The 18,886-nt window shown below is 43.6% G+C and overlaps 1 protein-coding gene across 5 annotated transcripts in view; it reads right to left on the bottom strand.

Annotated features, from left to right (window-relative positions):
- Positions 1-18,886, bottom strand: part of LOC122804204 (activating transcription factor 7 interacting protein) — a 758,747-nt gene that overhangs the window by 323,595 nt on the left and 416,266 nt on the right. For all 5 annotated transcript variants that reach the window (XM_044073945.1, XM_044073934.1, XM_044073906.1 and 2 more), the window contains one exon: positions 15,219-15,283. In XM_044073945.1, coding sequence (XP_043929880.1) covers positions 15,219-15,283 — 65 coding nt within the window. The remainder of the gene's footprint in view (positions 1-15,218; positions 15,284-18,886) is intronic.

The raw sequence follows: 18,886 nt of genomic DNA, 5'->3' as shown, positions 1-18,886 counted from the left end.
CCTATGTTGCGGTAAGTGTAGAAAGGTCCTAAGCCTTTTTCTTGAATCTGAGAAATCTTGTCCCTGCCATTGGAATTGTTCTCTCATGGCATGCAAGGTTTCCCCAAAGGAAAATTCCTCTGGTGGAGAGGCAGATGGAATAGATTCTTCAGCATCGGAATCTTCATAAGTAGAAAAAGGAGCCTCTGGATGGTCTGTAATGTCTGAGTCATCCGAAGAATCATCTGAGGACACTGGCTCTGGGGGCTCTGCTCTAGGTCTCTTTTCTGGAGGCTGAGAGGCCCTGTCAGGGTGAGATTGGGATCCCCTAATTAAAGAGATGAGATCCTCTGCCAGAGTAAGCATTTGTGAACTGGAACTGGGCCTGTGTGAGGGGGGCTTAACAGGCACTGATTTAGCAGTTTTGGCTGCTTTAGCCCTGGCAAAGGCCTTAATAAACATGGCTGCAGGAGGCCTAGCAGCACCACGTGCTGGGGTAGAGACATCCAAAGGGATGGTGTCTGATAATTCAATAGGAACCACATTAGTAGGCAAAACTTCAGAGGCCGATTCAACTAGGGTAGCAGGAGCCTCGGTAGTAGACATGGATTCGGCTGAAGATTGACCCGTTTGCTCGGTTTCGGCTGAAACCGAGACACTCGCGGTTTGCTTAACCGTGGTTTCGGCCGAAACCGCAGACCGCGAGTGTCGGTCTTTTTCTTTGCGTTTTTTAACAATTTGAGTAGTCAGAGGATCCGACGGCATAATGTATGCAAAATCTGAGCCGAAAAACTGTTCAGCAAACTCCGACCGACGCCTAAGCGTTCATCGGTTGAAGGAAGCACAGGCTAAACAGGCTGCTACGTCGTGGTCTGGGCCTAAACAAGGTAAGCAGTAAGAGTTGAAATCTTTATGAGGTATTTGTTTCCCACAAGTTAAACAGTTATTTACTTTTTCTGACATCGGCTGAGGCAAGAAAGAGTCCCCAACGGGGTACTTAGCTTTTAGAAGTCTTCGAAGTAGTATTCGGTAGTAGTAATCTCTGGATCTGACCGACCGGCACTTGCGAACAGCTTCTGCTTCAGGCGCCACGCGGCAAGAAAGACTGAGGAAAATGGCGTCGGCTGATGCCTTTATACCCGAAGACCAGGAGAGATGACGTCGGGTGAAGTGCGACACCAGCCGAGGCCAGACCCAGACTTTGGAATCCGGCCGACCGAAGGGCTGCCTGACGACAGGACAACCCATTTGTTAGGACTGCAGATGCATCCTTGAAGGACATCAGTCTTGAATAAAATCCCTGGCCTTGTTCCTGTGGAGGAACCTTCTCTATTGCTTTTATTTGTAACAGCTTTGAGACTTCTATGAGTGCCTCTGCCCTTTGATTTTGTGGCAGGTTTGGCATGCCTTGTCCCGTTGGTAAGGTATGGAAGTGGAACCTGTAACCTCTGTCTATTATGTCCAGAATCCAATTGTCCTTTGTTATAATGTGCCATTTTTTTGAGAATAGAGATAATTTTCCGCCTAGAGGTGCTTCTCTTTGAGCCTTGGTAGGCAGAGTGAAAGGTAAGTCATTGTGATTGTCCCTGTGGTGCAGGTGAACTACCTGTGCCACTTCTGTGATTTTGTGGTTGCCATTGGCGACCCCTGTAGGAGCCTCGGTATTGCCCTCTACCTCGTGCACACCTGTTCTTTCCCCTTTGAAACTTGTCAGAGTCTGGAAAGGACCAATTCTTTGAAGGCCAATTCCTGCTGAACCTTGGTGGCTGAACCTGGAGGAAATCCTTTATCGTCTGTACTGATTTTGCCTTCTCCTCAATAGATTTCAACACATCCTGAGCATTAGGACCAAAAAGCTTCTGTTTATCCAGAGGTGCGTCCAGGAGCTTTACTTTAACATGATCCGGCAGTGGCTGTTCTTTCAACCAAGCATGTCTACGGATAACAGCCCCTGTCATAGCTGCCCTACATGAAGCCTCCAGTGCATCATAACCACACTGAAGAAAATGATTGCTAACCTGCTGGGTATTATGAACCAAATCCTGCAATGCCTTTCTATCTATAGGCTCAAGAGAGGCTAGCTTTTTCTGCAAATCATCCAGTAAATAATCCTGGTACTGAAACATATGAAAAAGGCAGTTAAGTGACCTCATGGCAAGGGTGGAAGAGGTATAAACTTTTTTACCCCATCTCTCCAGGGACCTTGCTTCCCTGTCCGCTGGCAGTGGATTATTGGCTGAGGAGGTAGCCACTCCTTTGGGGCCCTGTGAAATAGTTTCTAGATCCACAGAGTGGGCCTTAAAGAGATGCTTGTGAGTGTCAGGAGCCCTGTAATATCTGTCTGGCTTGACAGGAGCAGGAGGGAGAGAATCAGGGGAAGCACTGGAGTCGGAGAATACATCATCCAGGACATCCAAAACTGGAGGGATAGCTAAAGGTCTGTGCTGCGGTAACTTGAGGAAGGTACGTAGCCTTTTCCTAGAATCAGAAAATTCCTGACCCTGCCACTTAAAATATTCCCTCATGGAGTGAGAACTTCACCGAAAGAAAAATCCTCTGGAGGAGAGGCTGAGGGAATTGATTCCTCAGCATCTGAGTCCTCATAGGCCTGGAAGGATTCTTCTTGGGTATCTGAATGCTCTGAATCCCCAGAGGCTTCATCTGAAGACAGGTTGTCTGCCTGCTCAGTCCTAGGCCTTTTTTCTGCAGGCGGCTGAGAACCTCTGTCTGGGTGAGGCTGAGACCCCCTGATAAGAGAGATTAGATCTGCAGCAAGAGACATGATCTGTCTATCAGAAAAAGGGGCCTGAGAAGTAGGTTTGGGATGGGCCTTGGCCTGGCTGGCAGCCTTAGCACGTGCAAAGGCCTTGATGGACATAGATACAGGAGGCCTAGCTGCCCCACGTGCAGGGGTAACTTTGTCCACGGGAATGGTGTCGGGTAGATCCAGAACTTCGGTTTCTGGAGGAAAATCAACAACCGGCACCGGTGTAGTCTCAGAGACCGAAGAAAGTACAGTTTTGTACCTACCATAAATGTAGATGTTCGAGGATCCACATTGCTGCAGTCCTAACTATTGGGTAGTCCGCTGTCCAGTCGGCCCGAATACCAAAGTATATGGCTGACGTCGGTCAGGGCGCATTAGACTGGCGTCAGAACGTCAGGGTACTAATGCGCATGACCGACGTCATATCCTCAGTCTTTTCTTGCCCCAGATGTCAGGAGACCCTGAAAAGATAAGGCCAAAAACCAAAAACTCCCAACATATCTGCACCAAAATATATATATATACAAAATATACAAAATTAGCAGAATATAACCTCACCTACACAACCACCCCTAAACACAGAGGGAAGGAGGGGGTAAATTGGACTGCAGCAATGTGGATCCTCGAACATCTACATTTATGGTAGGTACAAAACTGTACTATGTTCTTCATTCCACATTGCTGCAGTCCTAACTATTGGGTAGAATCCCAAAGCAGAGGTAAGGAGGCTGGCAAATCATAAGGAAGCAGGAGCTGATAACATGCCTTGCAAAATAGCTGTGGCAAAACCAGCCCTAGACTTAGAGTAGAGAGGAAGGTGGTAATGCTTAGAGAAAGTATGCACTGAACTCCAAGTAGCTGCCTCCAAAATATCCTTAGTTGTCACCCCTTAAAAAGCTGTTGAAGTGGCAGTAGCCCTAGTGGAATGAGGCCTAATCCCAGCTGGAATCTCCTTGCCATGATGGGAATAACAAAATGCAATGCAAAACCCAATCCACCTAGAAATAGTTTGTTTTGACACAGGCTTGCCCAGAGAACTCAAAGCAAAAGAAACAAACAACTGCTGAGACTGCCTAAAATCCTTAGTCCTGCTCAAATAATAACGCAATTGCCTGTGTACATCTAAAGTGTGCAAAATCTTTTCCCCTTTATTTTGGGGATCTGCATAAAACGTAGGCAAATGAATAGTTTGGTTTAAAGCCACACTAGAAACCACTTTAGGCATAAAGGAAGGATTAGTACGTAATGATACCCTATCCTTATGAAAAATCAAAAAGGCTCAACCGCCATAAGGGCCTGTAACTCAGAAACCCTTCTTGCAGAAGTAATGGCCAACAAAAAAGCAGTCTTCCATGACAAGTATTTCAGTTCAGCAGTAGCTGGCAGGCTCAAAAGGTTGTAGAGTAAGTTTCCCCAACACAAAATTGAGATCCCAAGCAGGAGTAGGAGCTCTACGTGGGGTCTTATATTCTTTGCCCCTCTAAGAAATTGCTTGAACAAAGGATGTGAAAACAATGGTGGGTCACAATCATAGTGAGCTGAAATGGCTGCAGCATGAATCTTAATGGAAGAGAAAGACAAACCTTTGTCCAATAACTCAGTAAGATATTGAAGAGCCACACTCAAATTAGGCTCCGAAATCTCCAAATTCTTTGCTGCAGTCCAAAATAAAAATCTCTTCCATTTTTCGTACACTTTCCTTGTACTAGGTCTTCTGGCTTCCATAATCACATTTAAAACTTGTTGAGGAAGTTGAGACCTGCTGTCTTTCAAAACAGAATATGCCAGGCTGTTAGATGAAGAGAGTGAAGCTTGACATTGCGCCCCCGGCCGTCCCTCTGTGACAACAGATGTGGAATCAAGGGTAAAGGCCATGGAGGCTTCTTTACCAGACTCCTCAGTAATGGGTACCAGTGCTGCTGAGGCCAATCTGGAGCTATTAAAATCATCCTTGGCTTGTCTTGTCTGACTTTTAGAAGCACCTTTGGAAGAAGAGGCAGAGGTGGAAAGCATACACATGAAGATTTTTCCAACTGAAAGAAAGAGCATCCACTTTCCAAGCTGTGTGATGAAACCTCTCTGTGCAAAACTTTGGCAGCTGGTGGTTTAGTGGAGAAGCGAACAGATCTATGTCTGGAGTTCCCCAGGACACTGTCAACTTTTGAAATACATGAAGATCCAGTTTCCACGGGGATCCATGATTTGTCTGCTTAACACATCTGCTAAGGAGTTCTGTGCTCCGGCAGAAACCTTGCCTGAAGAGTTAGTTGCAAGCTGGCAGTCTCCCATAAAATCATTGCTTGCCTGCACAATGGGTAAGAATCTGTTCCCCTTGTTTGTTGATATACCACATGACAGTTGTGTTGTCTGTTAGAATCAACACCTGCCCTGGAAGAAGTAACTCCTTGAAAGCCATTAATGCAAACTGGACTGCTAACATCTCCTTCATGTTGATATGTAGATGCTGTAGTCTGGCAGGCCACTTGTCTTGTATCCATTTTCCATTTAGATGAGCTCCCCAAGCAATGTCTGAGGCATCTGTCGTCAGAATTTGACTCGCCTCTGGCGGGTCACAGAGAGTCCCTTGTTTAGGTGACATTCCTGAGCCCACCACAAAATTCCTTCTGAATGCAAGGTATTATTTGAATGACAGTGTCCAAATCCTGGCAGTGCTGTGTCCATACATTTTTGAGATACCATTGTAGCTTCCTCATATGCAGTTTGGCATTGGGAAGCACCAGAATACAAGATGCCATGAACCCTAAGGCTGGAAGGACTGTCCTTGCAGTCAGCCCGGACTGAAGAGATAGTTGATGGAAGTAACTGGAAAGATTCTTTTGTTTGTCCGGGGTTAAAAAGGCCATCTGGGCTGCTGTATTCAGTCTCACGCCCAGAAAGCACATGTCTTGAGAGGGTACTAGACTGGACTTTATTTCGTTCACAGAATACCCTAGGCATCTTAGCACTGCTATGACATATTCCAAATGCTGTAGAAGGTCTTCCTTTTCTTGAGCCAGTATCAGGCAATCGTCCAAGTAAGGATAGATTTGAATTCCTTTTAGCCTGAAGTAAGCTATCACTGGAGCCAGAACCTTTGTGAATACTCTGGGCAGTAGATAAGCCAAAGGGCAATGCAGAGACCTGATAATGAGAATTTCCAGCTCAGCAGATACTTTCTGCAACTTAGTCTTATAGGCACATGAAGGTAAGCTTCCTTGAGATCTAAAGTTACCATCCAGTGATCCTTGCCCAGCAGAGGTAAAAGCTGTTGTAACGTCAACATTTTGAACTTGGGAATGTCCAGATAAGTGTTGAGGATAGATAAATCCAAAAGTGGTCTCCACGTGTTCCCCTTCGGTACTAGGAACAGGCGAGAATAAAACCCCAGGCCCCTTTCTGGCACAGGAACCGGCTGAATGGCCCCTATTTGGAGTAACTGAGAAATTTGCTTGTGAGCCTCTTGTCTTTGTAGAGGAGGAATGTCTGGCATGCCTTTGAAAGGAGGCAAGGTATGGAAATAAAACCTGTAACCGTGGTGAATAATATCCAGAACCCATTTGTCTTGGGTAATTAAATCCCAATTTTCTTTGAAAAGAGACAGTCTTCCTCGAAGGTACTGGCAGCTGAAAAGGCAGGTCATTGGGTCTGCGGACTGACCCTGCCCTCACCAGAAGTCTGAGCAGGTGAACTCCCTGCACCTTGAGCTCTGCCCCTACCACGTCTAGACCTACCCCTAGACTGAGAATCATAAGCAGGATAAATCCAACCCATAGCAGGCCAATTTCTACAAAACTTGGAGGCTGCACCTGCAAAATCCTTAACAGTTTGCATAGACTTAGCCTTGTCCTCCATCTTCTTTAAAACTGCTTCCACAGGCGAACCAAACAACACATCAGACTGTAAAGGAGCATCCAAAATCCTTGTCTTAACATGCTCAGCTAAGTTCTGATCTCTCAACCAGGCGTGCCTGAAGAACAGAACCAGTGGCAGCCACCCTGGAGGAGGCCTGCACAGCATCAAAACCACATTGCAAGGAATGTTTACCCACTTGTTCAGACACATGAACTAAATCCTGCAACTCTTTACACTCAATACCTTCCAGAGCATCCACCTTAGATTTCAACTGTGAAAGAAGATAATTCTGATATTTTAACATGTGAAACTGACAATTCAACGCCTCATGGCTAAAGTGGAAGAAGTATACACTTTCTTTCCCCATCTATCCAAAGCCCTTGCCTCTTTATCAGGAGGGACAGGATTTTTAACAACTGAGGCCTTCACACCTTTAGGCCCCTGAGAGACAGTTTCGGGTCTGCCCTAGGACTCTTAAAAGATACTTATGAGCTTCAGGCACCCTATAATACCTATCCGGTTTAACTGGGGCAGGAGGCAAAGAAGGATTCAGGAAGCCTCTGCAAAAACATCTTCCACCACATTCAAAACAGGAGGTATAGCCAAAGGCCTGTGCTGGGGTAAAACAAGAATTCCTAAGCCTTTTCCTGGAATCAGAGAAATCTTGACCTTCCCATTTAAAATGCTCCCTCATGGAATGCAGAGTCTCTGAAAATGAAAAATCCTCAGGAGGGAAGCTGAAGGAGTAGAATCATCCACATCAGAATCAGAATAAGGAGGGTACTCCTGCAAGTCTTCAGCAAGACTCAGAAGCCTCGAGCATTGCTCAAAACTCTCAAACTCAGATTCCACCCTAGGCCTCATCAGGAGGGGGCATAGAACCCCTTATCATAGTAATCAAATCCTCTGCCATTTTAAGCATATGTTTCTTAGACAAAGACCCTGAAGTACTAGGAGAAACCCCACTGTAGCAAAACTCGGCCTGCCCCTCAAAGAAGCCTTGGAAACAGAAGGGAGGCTCTGACCACCTTAGGAAGAGAGTGAAGAACAGCCACCTGAGAAGCCCCCTCAGCCTGGCCTACTTCCTGAGAGGATACATCCTGTAACAGTAAAGTCTCTCCCTGAGACTCCAAAGAAACACCTGGCAAAACCTCCGGCTCCACTGAGCCCTCTAAAGAACCAACGTCTGGGACTGTCGGTTCCTCCACTCTAGGCTTTGCCGTTTTGTCCTTCCGTTTTGAACATCCAACGGCATTTTATAATTACAACGCTTCCCAAACACTAACCTGGCACAGTCTAACCTTCTCTTAATAGTGCGTTTGTTAAATCTAGCACAAGAGCGGCATCCAACAACGTCGTGCTCAGGCCCTAAACAAGGTATACACAAAGTATGGTAATCCCTATGAGGTATCTGTTTCCCACAAGAAATACAGTTATTCACTTTTTCTGACATCCGGTTAAATACTGAGGCAACTTTGATTCGGTCTGAAACTCTGGCTTCAGAAACTTTCAGAACGCCAACCTGCACTCGCAAAATTGCTTCTGCATCGGACCATGCGGCAAAAAAGACTGAGGATATGACGTCGGTCATGCGCATTAGTACCCTGACGTTCTGCGACTGGACGGACTACCCAATAGTTAGGACTGCAGCAATGTGGAATGAAGAACATCGTGTTAACGCGGTGTCATCAGCCTGGAGCGGTTGAATTACCGCTTCCAAAGGGACTGAAGCACTCACGGAGGGCTTAGGCGTTATTTCGGTGGAAGACGCGGGCCGAGGATGTCGGTCCCGGTCCTTTCGTTTTTTGGTAGTTTGTGCTGTCGGTTGTTCCGACGGCATGATGTAAGCGTAGGATTCGCCAAAAAAGTATTCGGCAAATTCTGCCCGGCGTCTGAGAGTGCGCTTATTAAAGCAAGCACAGGCAGCACAGGCCGAGACGTCGTGGTCTGGGCCCAGGCAAGGGAGGCAGTAAGAATGGAAGTCCTTATGAGGTATTTGTTTACCACAAGACAAACAATTATTAACTTTCTCAATTTGTTCTGACATCGGCTGAGGCAAGAAAAAAATATTCCCCAACGGGGTACTTAGCTTTTAGATGACTTCGGTAACTGAAAACACAGGAGCTGACCGACCGGCACTTGCGAACTGCTTCTGCTTCGGGCACCGCGGCAAGAAAGACTGAAGAAGATGGCGTCGGCTGATGCCTTTGTACTCCAGCCGCTCTGACGTCGGGGAGGAGGTGACATCGGCCGACGCCGGACCCAGACTTTGGAATCTGGCCGACCGAAGGGCTGCCTGAGGCAGGACAACCCATATGTCAGGACTGCAGTTGCATTTTTGAAGGACATCTTCCAGAAAAACTGACTCCTGTGGGAAGAGGGCATTTGAGAACAATCTAACTTTTTGCTTAAGAATCTCTAGGATTTCTCCGAAGGAGATATCATCCAGTGGAGATATGTGGGACCCTTTCCCTTCATCGAAGTCAGTACTTTCGATGAGAGATTCTATATGGGAATCAATGCATCTCTTTTTGCACATTCTCTTTCGGGGAACTTCTTCAGTGGGATGGTCTGGAGGGGTAATCCAGGAGAGCGGGAGATCCTCAACGTGAGCTGTCTGGATGCTAGATGGTACCTGCTGTCAATGCGGAGAAAGCCTAAGAGGATCAGAGCTTGAACCCGAAGGAGGAATGGATGTAGGACCGATGGAAGGGAGAGTAGTGTCATCTCTCGTTCAACAGAAAACCCACGCACTACCTCAAAGTAGGAAGGACTGGGAAAAGATGTGGCTGCCAAAATCTCCAAAGCCACCAAGCCCTGACCCTGTCCTAATCCACGCCTCGTGGAGGGATCACGGCAAAGAACCTGCTGCATACAGAGTCGATGGGAGAGGCAAAAATATGGCAGCACATTTGACTCTACTGGTGAGAAAGTTGTGCTTTCACTATTAGACTTAAGAGACCACTCACGAGTCAAGAGAACTGATCTGCTCAACCTATTCTATAGGACAACTGACAATGTGCATTACCAGAAAATCACTGGAAGAAATTGGTCACTGCCACACTCTTGGCATCTTGACACAATGGGTAGGAACATGTTCCCCTTTGTTTGTTGATATACCACACTACTGACATGTTGTCTGTCTGGACAGAAATCAGTCCTCTAGGAAGGACTTCCTAAAGGCCTCTAATGCTATCAGGACTGCCCTTATCTCTAAGACAGTAATGTGAATTTTGGCCTCGGATGGGGATCACATGCCTTGGACTATCCTTCCCGTGGAATGTCCTCATCCACCCTACTTGGGAAGTACCCCTAGTCACCATGGCTTTGGGATGGTGGGGAACAAAAGGATCAGCCTTGGGGAAAGTCAGGGGATTAGAACCCCCACTTCACAGGAGTCCTATAAATGTCTGGCAAGTGAATCTGAAAAATCATTGGTTGAAATCTGATACACCGTTTGAACCACCAGTGTCCACTGAAGAACTCCCATGTGATATCTCACCAAGGGGACTAAGGTAACAGAAACAGACATCAACCTCAAAAGCTGAAGAACCTATCTGTCAGTGGCATTTGAAAAGATAGGAGCTGTAAAGCCTGGTTGCACAGAGTGGACAGTCTGCTCGTCAGCAGTCTTGCTACCTGTGTAGTGGCATATAAGTGAGCTCTTATAAACTCCAAAGTCTGTACCGGGAAAAATGAGAGCAAAGATGGAGAAAGCAGTTCTTGTCCCAGACTAGAAGAGACTTAGATGACTTCATCCAAGTAGGAAGAATATGGAACCCTTGCAATCTGAAATGAGCTGTGGACACTGCCATGCGCTTGGTGAATATCCAGGGGGCTGTGGTGAGAACAAAGGACAGGGATCTGAATTAGAAGTTTCCTCCTTTGTGTGGTGCTCTGGAGCAAAATTTCTGTATTTCTTTGATTCAGATAAGCAAACGGGTGTGTCTCTGGGGCAGTCCACCTATTAACAACCTGAAGAAAAACACTTCTGTTTAACATCTACTTATGGGGCTCTGCAGCTGATCTGCTTACTTTGTCTGCCATGAGTTCAAATGGAATAAGTGGCAGTCTACCCTTTGGTCTTTAGTCCTAGATGACCCTATCTCCAAAGGCAGTCATGTCCAGCCTGCAAAAAAGAACAGAACAATCTCCCTCCCTTTGTTTGATGATGTACACCTACACAACACCTCTTCCAGATGCCCTGAAGGTCTTGATTTCTTTACCTTTTTATGCTTACTCTTTTAAGTTGCATCTCAAACTCCTTTAACTTTTTAGAACTCCTGAGGGTGCCCCCAGGCTAGGTCTAAAGCATCTGTTGTTTGGGTATGGCTGTGAGGTTTCTATTAAATGGCACACTCCTTGGTCCTGTCTAACCTGGTTGGACCAGCATTCTAGCTCTTTGGAAACATTTGCTTGTTTATCGAGCTATCTGTTAACCGGTATGGAACACTAATCCACGTGGACCTTTTTTTGGACTCAGCATAGCAGTACAGCTTGGTTAAGGGACTTGCTCAGGGTTGCAGAGTAGGCAAATGGAGACCGAGGGAATCAAATCCTGGACCACAGGAAGCAGGTCATTAGCAGCTTATAGTCTTAGTCCTCTGTGCTAGCTGAGTGACAATTACATTATGCCAAATGCAGGGTAACACAGGGATCATCTCCCTTAGGGGTTGATGATGTTGGTTCCAGGTGCTCTTTATATACTATTTGGAGTTTTCTCATGTATGTTCTTACCAAAGGGGTCACTGGAATTGTGAAGGCCATAAATCCCAGTACACTCAGGAATTCCCTGACTATAGCCAAGGTCTCATGAGTCCATACATTCACAACCACTTTTTCCCCATTTTTGTGCATGGGGTCAAAATGTCACTTTAACAGAATCCACACTGTTCGGAGAAGGCAGGTCCTCAGGTTGTTGAAATCCAGGAAGGATCTCAGAAACACCGGTAATTTCAAAGGGGTCAGATATGACTTGGGGGTGGCTGAAGAAATTCCCAAGTTTTGAAAGCAGTCCAAAAGAATTACCTCTACCTCCTTCTGGGATTGTACATGAATGAGGCAGTCATCCAGGTAGGGGGTAAATGTGAATGCTCTTGTCTCTGTAATGAGTAACAACTAAGGCTGGATATTTCCTAAAACTTAGAACTGCAGTAGCCAATTAAAAAGACAAAGAGAAAGTGAAGGTTAAAGCCCTATCACGCATTTAAGAATGTATCTGTGGTCCCTGTAAATAGGTACAAAATAGCAGACATCCATGAAGTCCATAGTAACCATAAAGATTTGTGGTAAGACTGATTGCAAGTACTGGCGTTATGAATTCTGGAATCTTGAGATAGATCCAGGATGGCCACCACAAACCCTTTCTGAGCACCAGGGAAAATCTTGAGTAGAACCCCCTGTTCTGGTCCCGGTTTCATATATGTTCTATTACCCATAATTGCAGAAGCCAATACAGGGTTGGTCTACCACACGCAGTTCATCTTTTGGATCAAGTGGAATGTCCGATATCACTGGTTTTCTTAACAACTGCAGCTTGAGAAGGACAGTAAGGTGGAAAAGCAGAAGCAGCATGAAAAAAAGAAGGTGGCTTCAAAAGAGATGACGGCTTTGAAAAGTCCCTGTGTAAAATCCTGCCATTCCTTCCAGGGATCCTTACATGTCTGACTGGGAAACAATATGTTTTGATATTTGCTTATTTTTAAATGGTACACCTGCTTGCATAAAACAAGGTGGCTAAGAACCCAAATGTACCAGGACCAGAGAGACTAGGAAGTTCTTCCTTAACTAAGATCTGAGGTAGGGCCTCGATGCAGCTAAATAATAAGCTGAGATTCTCCCTTCTTGTCAGAAGCAGACTGTAAGTGACAAACATGCAAGACAGCAACACTATATCAGGTAGTGATACAGGGGGCAGCAACAGGAACCAGATGGTCCGAAATCTCTCCAAGAGATGCAATGAAAATGTCCAGGACTGATAGAAACCAAAGCACAAGACTTCTACAGTCTTAAGACTTTTTTAGCATCAGAGAGACGTCGGCAGACAAAGACTGAAGGCCACTGTATTTTGGGTGAGCTCTTTAAGCATTTGATTCTTAAGGCACATTTTCAATGAAGACAGATGACTACTTATGAGTTTAGGCATAAATGATGCATATATATTCAACACTTGCACAAAAAAGACACTTCAAATGACAGTCTCTGTGATGAATTTGCTTCCCACAATCAGTTTTCTTTCATTAGTAAAGCACAAAACAAATTTTAAGAACAAATAAATAAGAGGAGGAAGGGTACCTAATGGGGACTGTTATCTGCCCAAAGGCTGAGGAATAGGTGCAAATTCCATTGCATGACACACCAAAGTTAACGTGATAGTTTGGTACTCAGGCTGGTGGCAAGAAAAATTCTAGGGTAATTTGCGCCCGTATACTTATTGTCTCCTTTGGGATGAAGTCACACTTCGGATAAGCTGCACGAAAGGAAGGTATCCAGGCTTTGGTACGCTGGCTAGATGTCAACTATTCTTGGAAGGACATTCCAGTCTGTTTAGCAATACTGCAACAGTGATCCAAAGAAGGACATCTCTAGTTTTCATAAGAAATGTAGCATGTAACCCTGAGAGATGATACGAGTACAGATTTTGTGCTTTGTGATGCTTTCCCAGTTTTCTTGCAATGGGATACTGTCCCTGCTATCTCTGGGTGGTCGGGGTGGAGGGTTTTTGGGAATGGAAAAAGGAGGGAGAAGATCGGTGCAGTCATCGCTGTGTTATAGGGGACACAAGGCCCTGGTGGTCACCAGGCTTCCTCTTCTGGTATCCCTGGCATTGTTTTTACACTGGCCTTCTTACCCTTTACCTGCCTTCATTCCTTACTTGTGACAGTAGGTCCCAGACTTTGATGGACAATTCTTGTCACATCTAGGCATTGGGAGTGAAAAATCCATTTCACTGACTTGTAGCATTCCCTCTTTTCTACACTGTTTTAATACTTCATTAGCTGGGTTCACAACCAGCAGGCCATTACCCGGGGTACATTACAAAGCTGCACTCTGACAAGCTCTAGAACAGGTTTTAGCCTCATCCAGGTATGTCTCCTAATGACAGACCCTGTAGTTACTGCCCTAGATGTTGCATCTATGGCATAATAACCAGAGTTGATGGACTGGGTGAGGTCCAATAATTTTGCTCTCAGATACACATCAGACATCTCCATAACATTCTCCTTGATCTGATCTTGGAGAGCTATTTCACGCTTGTATGTGTGTCTGACTTTCACTGACTGAAGGCGAGAGTGGTAATTGTGGTAATTGTACATACTTTCTTTCTAAACTCAATCAGCACTCTGTATTTCCTATCACTGGAAAACAGCCCCACTCCCCCTGCACTCCTCCACACCCCTGCTAATTTTAAAACATCACATACATTATATAAATATATATAAACTTAGAGGCAGCACAACAATGAGGAAAGGGTAAATTCCCAGTCCCCTTTATACCACAATCTTGCACGCACAGAAACCAGCATTATGAGACTTCAGTCTCTTAAGACGACAAAACAAGGAAAGAATGAATGTTTGCTCTTTTGAACATTCAATATAATGAACTACAACCATATATATTAAAATTACACACATGCACACACATGTCAAAAGCATCAGAACATTCTACACCAAAGCAAAATATACACAGTGAATTTTTACTTTGGGGTGGAATGAAGTGTCCACATTTATATATTTTTTTGAAAGTTACAGTCTTCATTATCAAAGAGCTGTAACTGCTTCTTACAATAAAGGAATTACTAACTTTAGAAACATCTATAGCCCCAAATGTGAAATATCCTTCAGATACACACAAATATAAGAAGATTTGTCTCCAACATGACACTTACCCGTACTCTGAAAGCCAGGCTGAACCAACACACTGATGCTCAGCAACTCTCATCAAAATATAAACTTTTTTGTATACTATAGCAATAAAGAACTAAAAAAATGACACAGATGAATGTCCTCTTAAACCAAAGACAAGCGGACACGGTGGGAGAGGATCCTCCTGATCAGGAAAGGGAAGGGAAACAAGCTCTTTAAATCATTTCAGAAGTCAGGCCTTCTGCAGCATAAATCTAAAGTATTACTACTACTGCAACAGTGGACAACACAATGAGCATCGACACATTAGCAAAGCAATAATAAATACACAAAAGTAAGAACAAGGTTAAAACAAAAAAAAAAAATTAAAAAACCTAGACAGTAAACAGTGATGCAATGAAAAATATTTAAAATAATACATTGCTCTAATTCAAGTAAAAAAAAAAAGCAATAGTGAAACTTTCTACACAAACAAAGTACCCCAGGGACATTTCTTTGGTGCTTCTGCTTTGAAGCACAGACAAAAAAAAAAAATGTAGACAGGAAAAGCTCTGTAGTGCAGTGTTGATAAAACGGAAAGGGTAACAACCTGGAAAAAAGTGTCATATGCCAATCTGCTTAACAGCATTAGTGCTACTGCTGAGAACAGACCTCCTCAAATCAGACAGAAATTCCTTGGCAATCAAATAAAACGGAAGCAGCTGAAGACAAATGAGATGTGTGAGGAAGAGGGCTGCAATCTCAAGACTTCTTACCGATAAGTGGTGACATTTACGGTGTTGGAATTTTTCACAGGAGAAGCCGGTGGGATGGTTGAGGTCTGAGGAAAAAAATAAAAAGGAATAAATAAGCATTTGGTTTTGATGGCTTGTATAACCTAGTACTGTAAAAGCACACACCTTAAATTACTTAACTTTGTACAATTCTAAATTAACTAATACAACAAACTGACTGCATCACTTACGTATAAGCACTAATTTCCATACATAATTTATACACGTGTGCACTTATCTGTATGAATAAATGAGCACTCGCACACAAACGTCTGTTATACATACACATGCAGACAGACAGATATATACAGACAGAAAGATAACATATAAATATATTCATGACTACCACTGCTATAAAGGTACTGAAAGTATTCTAGCATTCTCCACCCACAATCACATAGTTTACAAAACAAAGTTTACTGAAACAAATCTTCCGCAACTGTATTCATGAATTAAATGGATAACCTAGCAATTCCAAGACTGCAAAGAGTGCTTATAGTTTTGCCATAGCCCTCCCCATCTTTTTCCACAGGAAAGGCTTATTGCAACAACATACAAAGTCAGACAATGGAATACACCAGCAATATACATCATTAGCAAAATTAAACATTCAGAAAAAGCATAAGTGACACTAAAATTACATACTTACCATAACGCTCCATCCGTGTTGTCCACTTTCATTTTTCCTTAACGTATGGGTTCAAATCCAGTACTGGGATCCAACTTAGCTATTATTCTAGCTTGTAGCCACCAACAAACTCAAGAGCTCTTCCCTACCCATAATGCACACCACCCCAACATCCCTCAGATCTTCTTTACAGCTTGGCATGAAGACCATAAAGAATAGTCATAATCAGAGTTCAATACCTGGGATATGTGGTGCATGAAGAATTTCATTCCTCCAGAATTCACTTGTGATAAATGGAGGGTGATGGAGAGTGCGGAGTTGAGGAAGAATGAAAAAGGACAGCACAGATGGAGCGTTAAATGTGAGTACATCTGATGTTGTCAATTTTCATTCTTCCTCAACGTACGGCTCAAAGTTCCCAGCTATCTAAATTCCTGGGTGGATTTTAATGAGGGATATTCGTGGGTACGGATGAGGCAAAGGTCTCTCTCTCTCTTGTGACTAGCTCCATTTGTAATGAATGATAAAGGTATTAGGATTTGACCAAGTAGTTGTCCCACAACTAGATTCTATGAGTAGTCTAGACTGAAATATAGTGGAGGTGGTCATATGTATAGTTGAAAGAGCCTCTATGGGTTTGTTAGGGGAGACAAACAAAATATATTCTGTCAACCACTTGGTTATAGTTACATTTGTGACCAATCTGCCCATTTTGTGATGTGCCAAGGAAGCCAAGAATTGATCGGTCTTCCCAAGTTGTTAGTTCTGTGCAGGTACAAACGCCATTATCTATAAACATCTAGTAAGCACAGCATGCACTCTCCTTTATTTGGAAAGTCTGGGAAACAATAATGGCAGTTTAATTTGGTTGGTTAATGCTGAATTTTGACACTGCCCTCAGTTGGGAGGAAGCATTGGTATATGAAATGTTCCTATCCATGTGGAAAAACAAGATGGGGACTTAGAATATAATGCCTGAAGTTCTGACATTATCAACGGAAGTAAATGTAACGGACAGTGTTCCAGGTAAAGAATTTTAGATTACATCTGGCTGTAGTTTGAAAAGAAAACTATGTCAAAGTTTACTATACCAACTGTATATCCCATGGTGGTAGGAGATCTTTGTAATGAGGTCTAAATAGAAGAAAACCATTAAAAAAATGATTTGCAAAGTTTAGAGAAAGTCACAGAAGAATTCTGAAAATCTACATAGAAATTTGAGAAATGTGGGTAGAAGCTGAACATTCGAGAAACTAGCACCCTCTCAAAATAAACTGGCTAGAAATTCAAGGACAGAATGTATCAGAGCTGTGAAAGATTATACCTGATACTGCTCTGCTCAAAGAAAAAATCTTCTCCTTAAATTTCTGTAGAGATTCCTCATAAAGATTTGTTATGGGAAGGACTGGCGAAAAAGAAAGCACAGGTTGCCTGGCTATCAATATATTGAGAAAAACCACGCAGGCAGTTTTAGGCTAGAGATGTGCAGATGAATCATGTCTGTCAGGTGAGACAGAAGTTCTGTAGACACATCTAAAATCGAAGGTGACTACAGAAAAAAAAAGAGGTCAAAGGAACGGGAACAGCCTTAGTCGAGGTCAGTAGGATACAGTGAGGATGTCATGTTCTTAAACGTGGCTGCTTTCAGAAATAATCTTTAAGATGCATTGTAAGTGCCTATTACGTTTTATATTCTTCCACCTTTTTGTTGTTGCACGTTTAGTTTGCATAAACTATTTCTTTCATTTAAATATGCTATTTCATTTGCCTCAAGTCTCTACTCCAGTGCACAGAATAAAAATCTGTCCTTATCATAAGTGAATGAATAAACAAGTAAGTAAACCATGTTCATCATTTTGTTGCTGAGACACAAGCCATGAGGAAGTAAGATGGACCTGCTCAAGCTGAACAGCCATCACTCAGAACTTCCTCAGAAAAGGGGCTACAATTACAAAGTGGACGGAAGAAAATCACCCATTGCCACCTTCAATATAAGTAAGTTTGCCTCCTTGGGGGACCAAATGTCCTTGACTGTATTTCCCCAGGACCTATCCAGTCTATCCAATATGGGAAGAATTCATGGTCACTGTGGCCTAGGGTGGAGAAAGAAGAAATGGTAGGCTAGCACAGTTGTTTTGACTGCATCTACCCAACCCAGAAAGATAACATTTGCCTAACTGAGTTATTATCTTTATCAACATAGGTTGAGAGAGTGTTTATCATTGTGGTCGTAGTATCTATTCATGGTAAAGAAGTAGGGACTCCTGCCGTTGACATTGACCCCAGAACTTGAGGGATCAAACCTGCTGATATTTTGGTACTACCAATTATTTTCTGAGCTACTGTTTGTACTCTGTAAAAGGGCAGAGATGCTAAGATAGACACAGTGTTGAAAAATTGTTCCTATAAACCCTAACGTGCAAGTTGGTTAGAACTGTGACTTGTTATTGATGGATATCCCAAATTGTGGACAAGTCTACCACACTTGATCTCAAATTTGCACCAGTAAAAGCTTGGTCATAGCAGTAATGAGTCCATCACCCCAAAACGAAAACACAGAAGTAGAAACCAAAGAACGCTGTGGAATCTAGGGGAATCCAAATAAATTACTGTCCAAATAAAGATGCCCAAATTATATACCCTCAGCATTTGGGCATCTTTATTTGGACAGCAAAATGAAAACGTGGGATCTTTGAAAAGTTCAGTGAAATGCCAGTACTGCAATACACTTGAACACCCTGGGAGTTGTGCTTAGGCCAAAAGGCTGGACTCTGAACTGGTAATTACTGGTTCTCAGCCTACATTGTAACTACTTCCTGGATCGTATATTCATTGTTTGTGATGGTACTAATCCTGAAGGTCAAGCAATCTGCTCAGGAGGAGGAAACTGGACTGAACCAAGATTAATTAGGACTTAGTGTGCCGAACAGAACTGCTCAACATACCAAGATTTAAAATAAGTCACCAGTATCCTATTTTATTTAGGCACTAGAAGAATCTTGAGTCAGTTACAGATTCTACT

Source organism: Protopterus annectens, chromosome 1.part1 (assembly GCF_019279795.1).
Source record: "Protopterus annectens isolate FY-2018-M chromosome 1.part1, PAN1.0, whole genome shotgun sequence".
NCBI lineage: Eukaryota > Metazoa > Chordata > Ceratodontiformes > Protopteridae > Protopterus > Protopterus annectens.
Note: the sequence above shows the minus strand (reverse complement) of the source record. Positions and strands in the feature narration are given on the sequence as shown.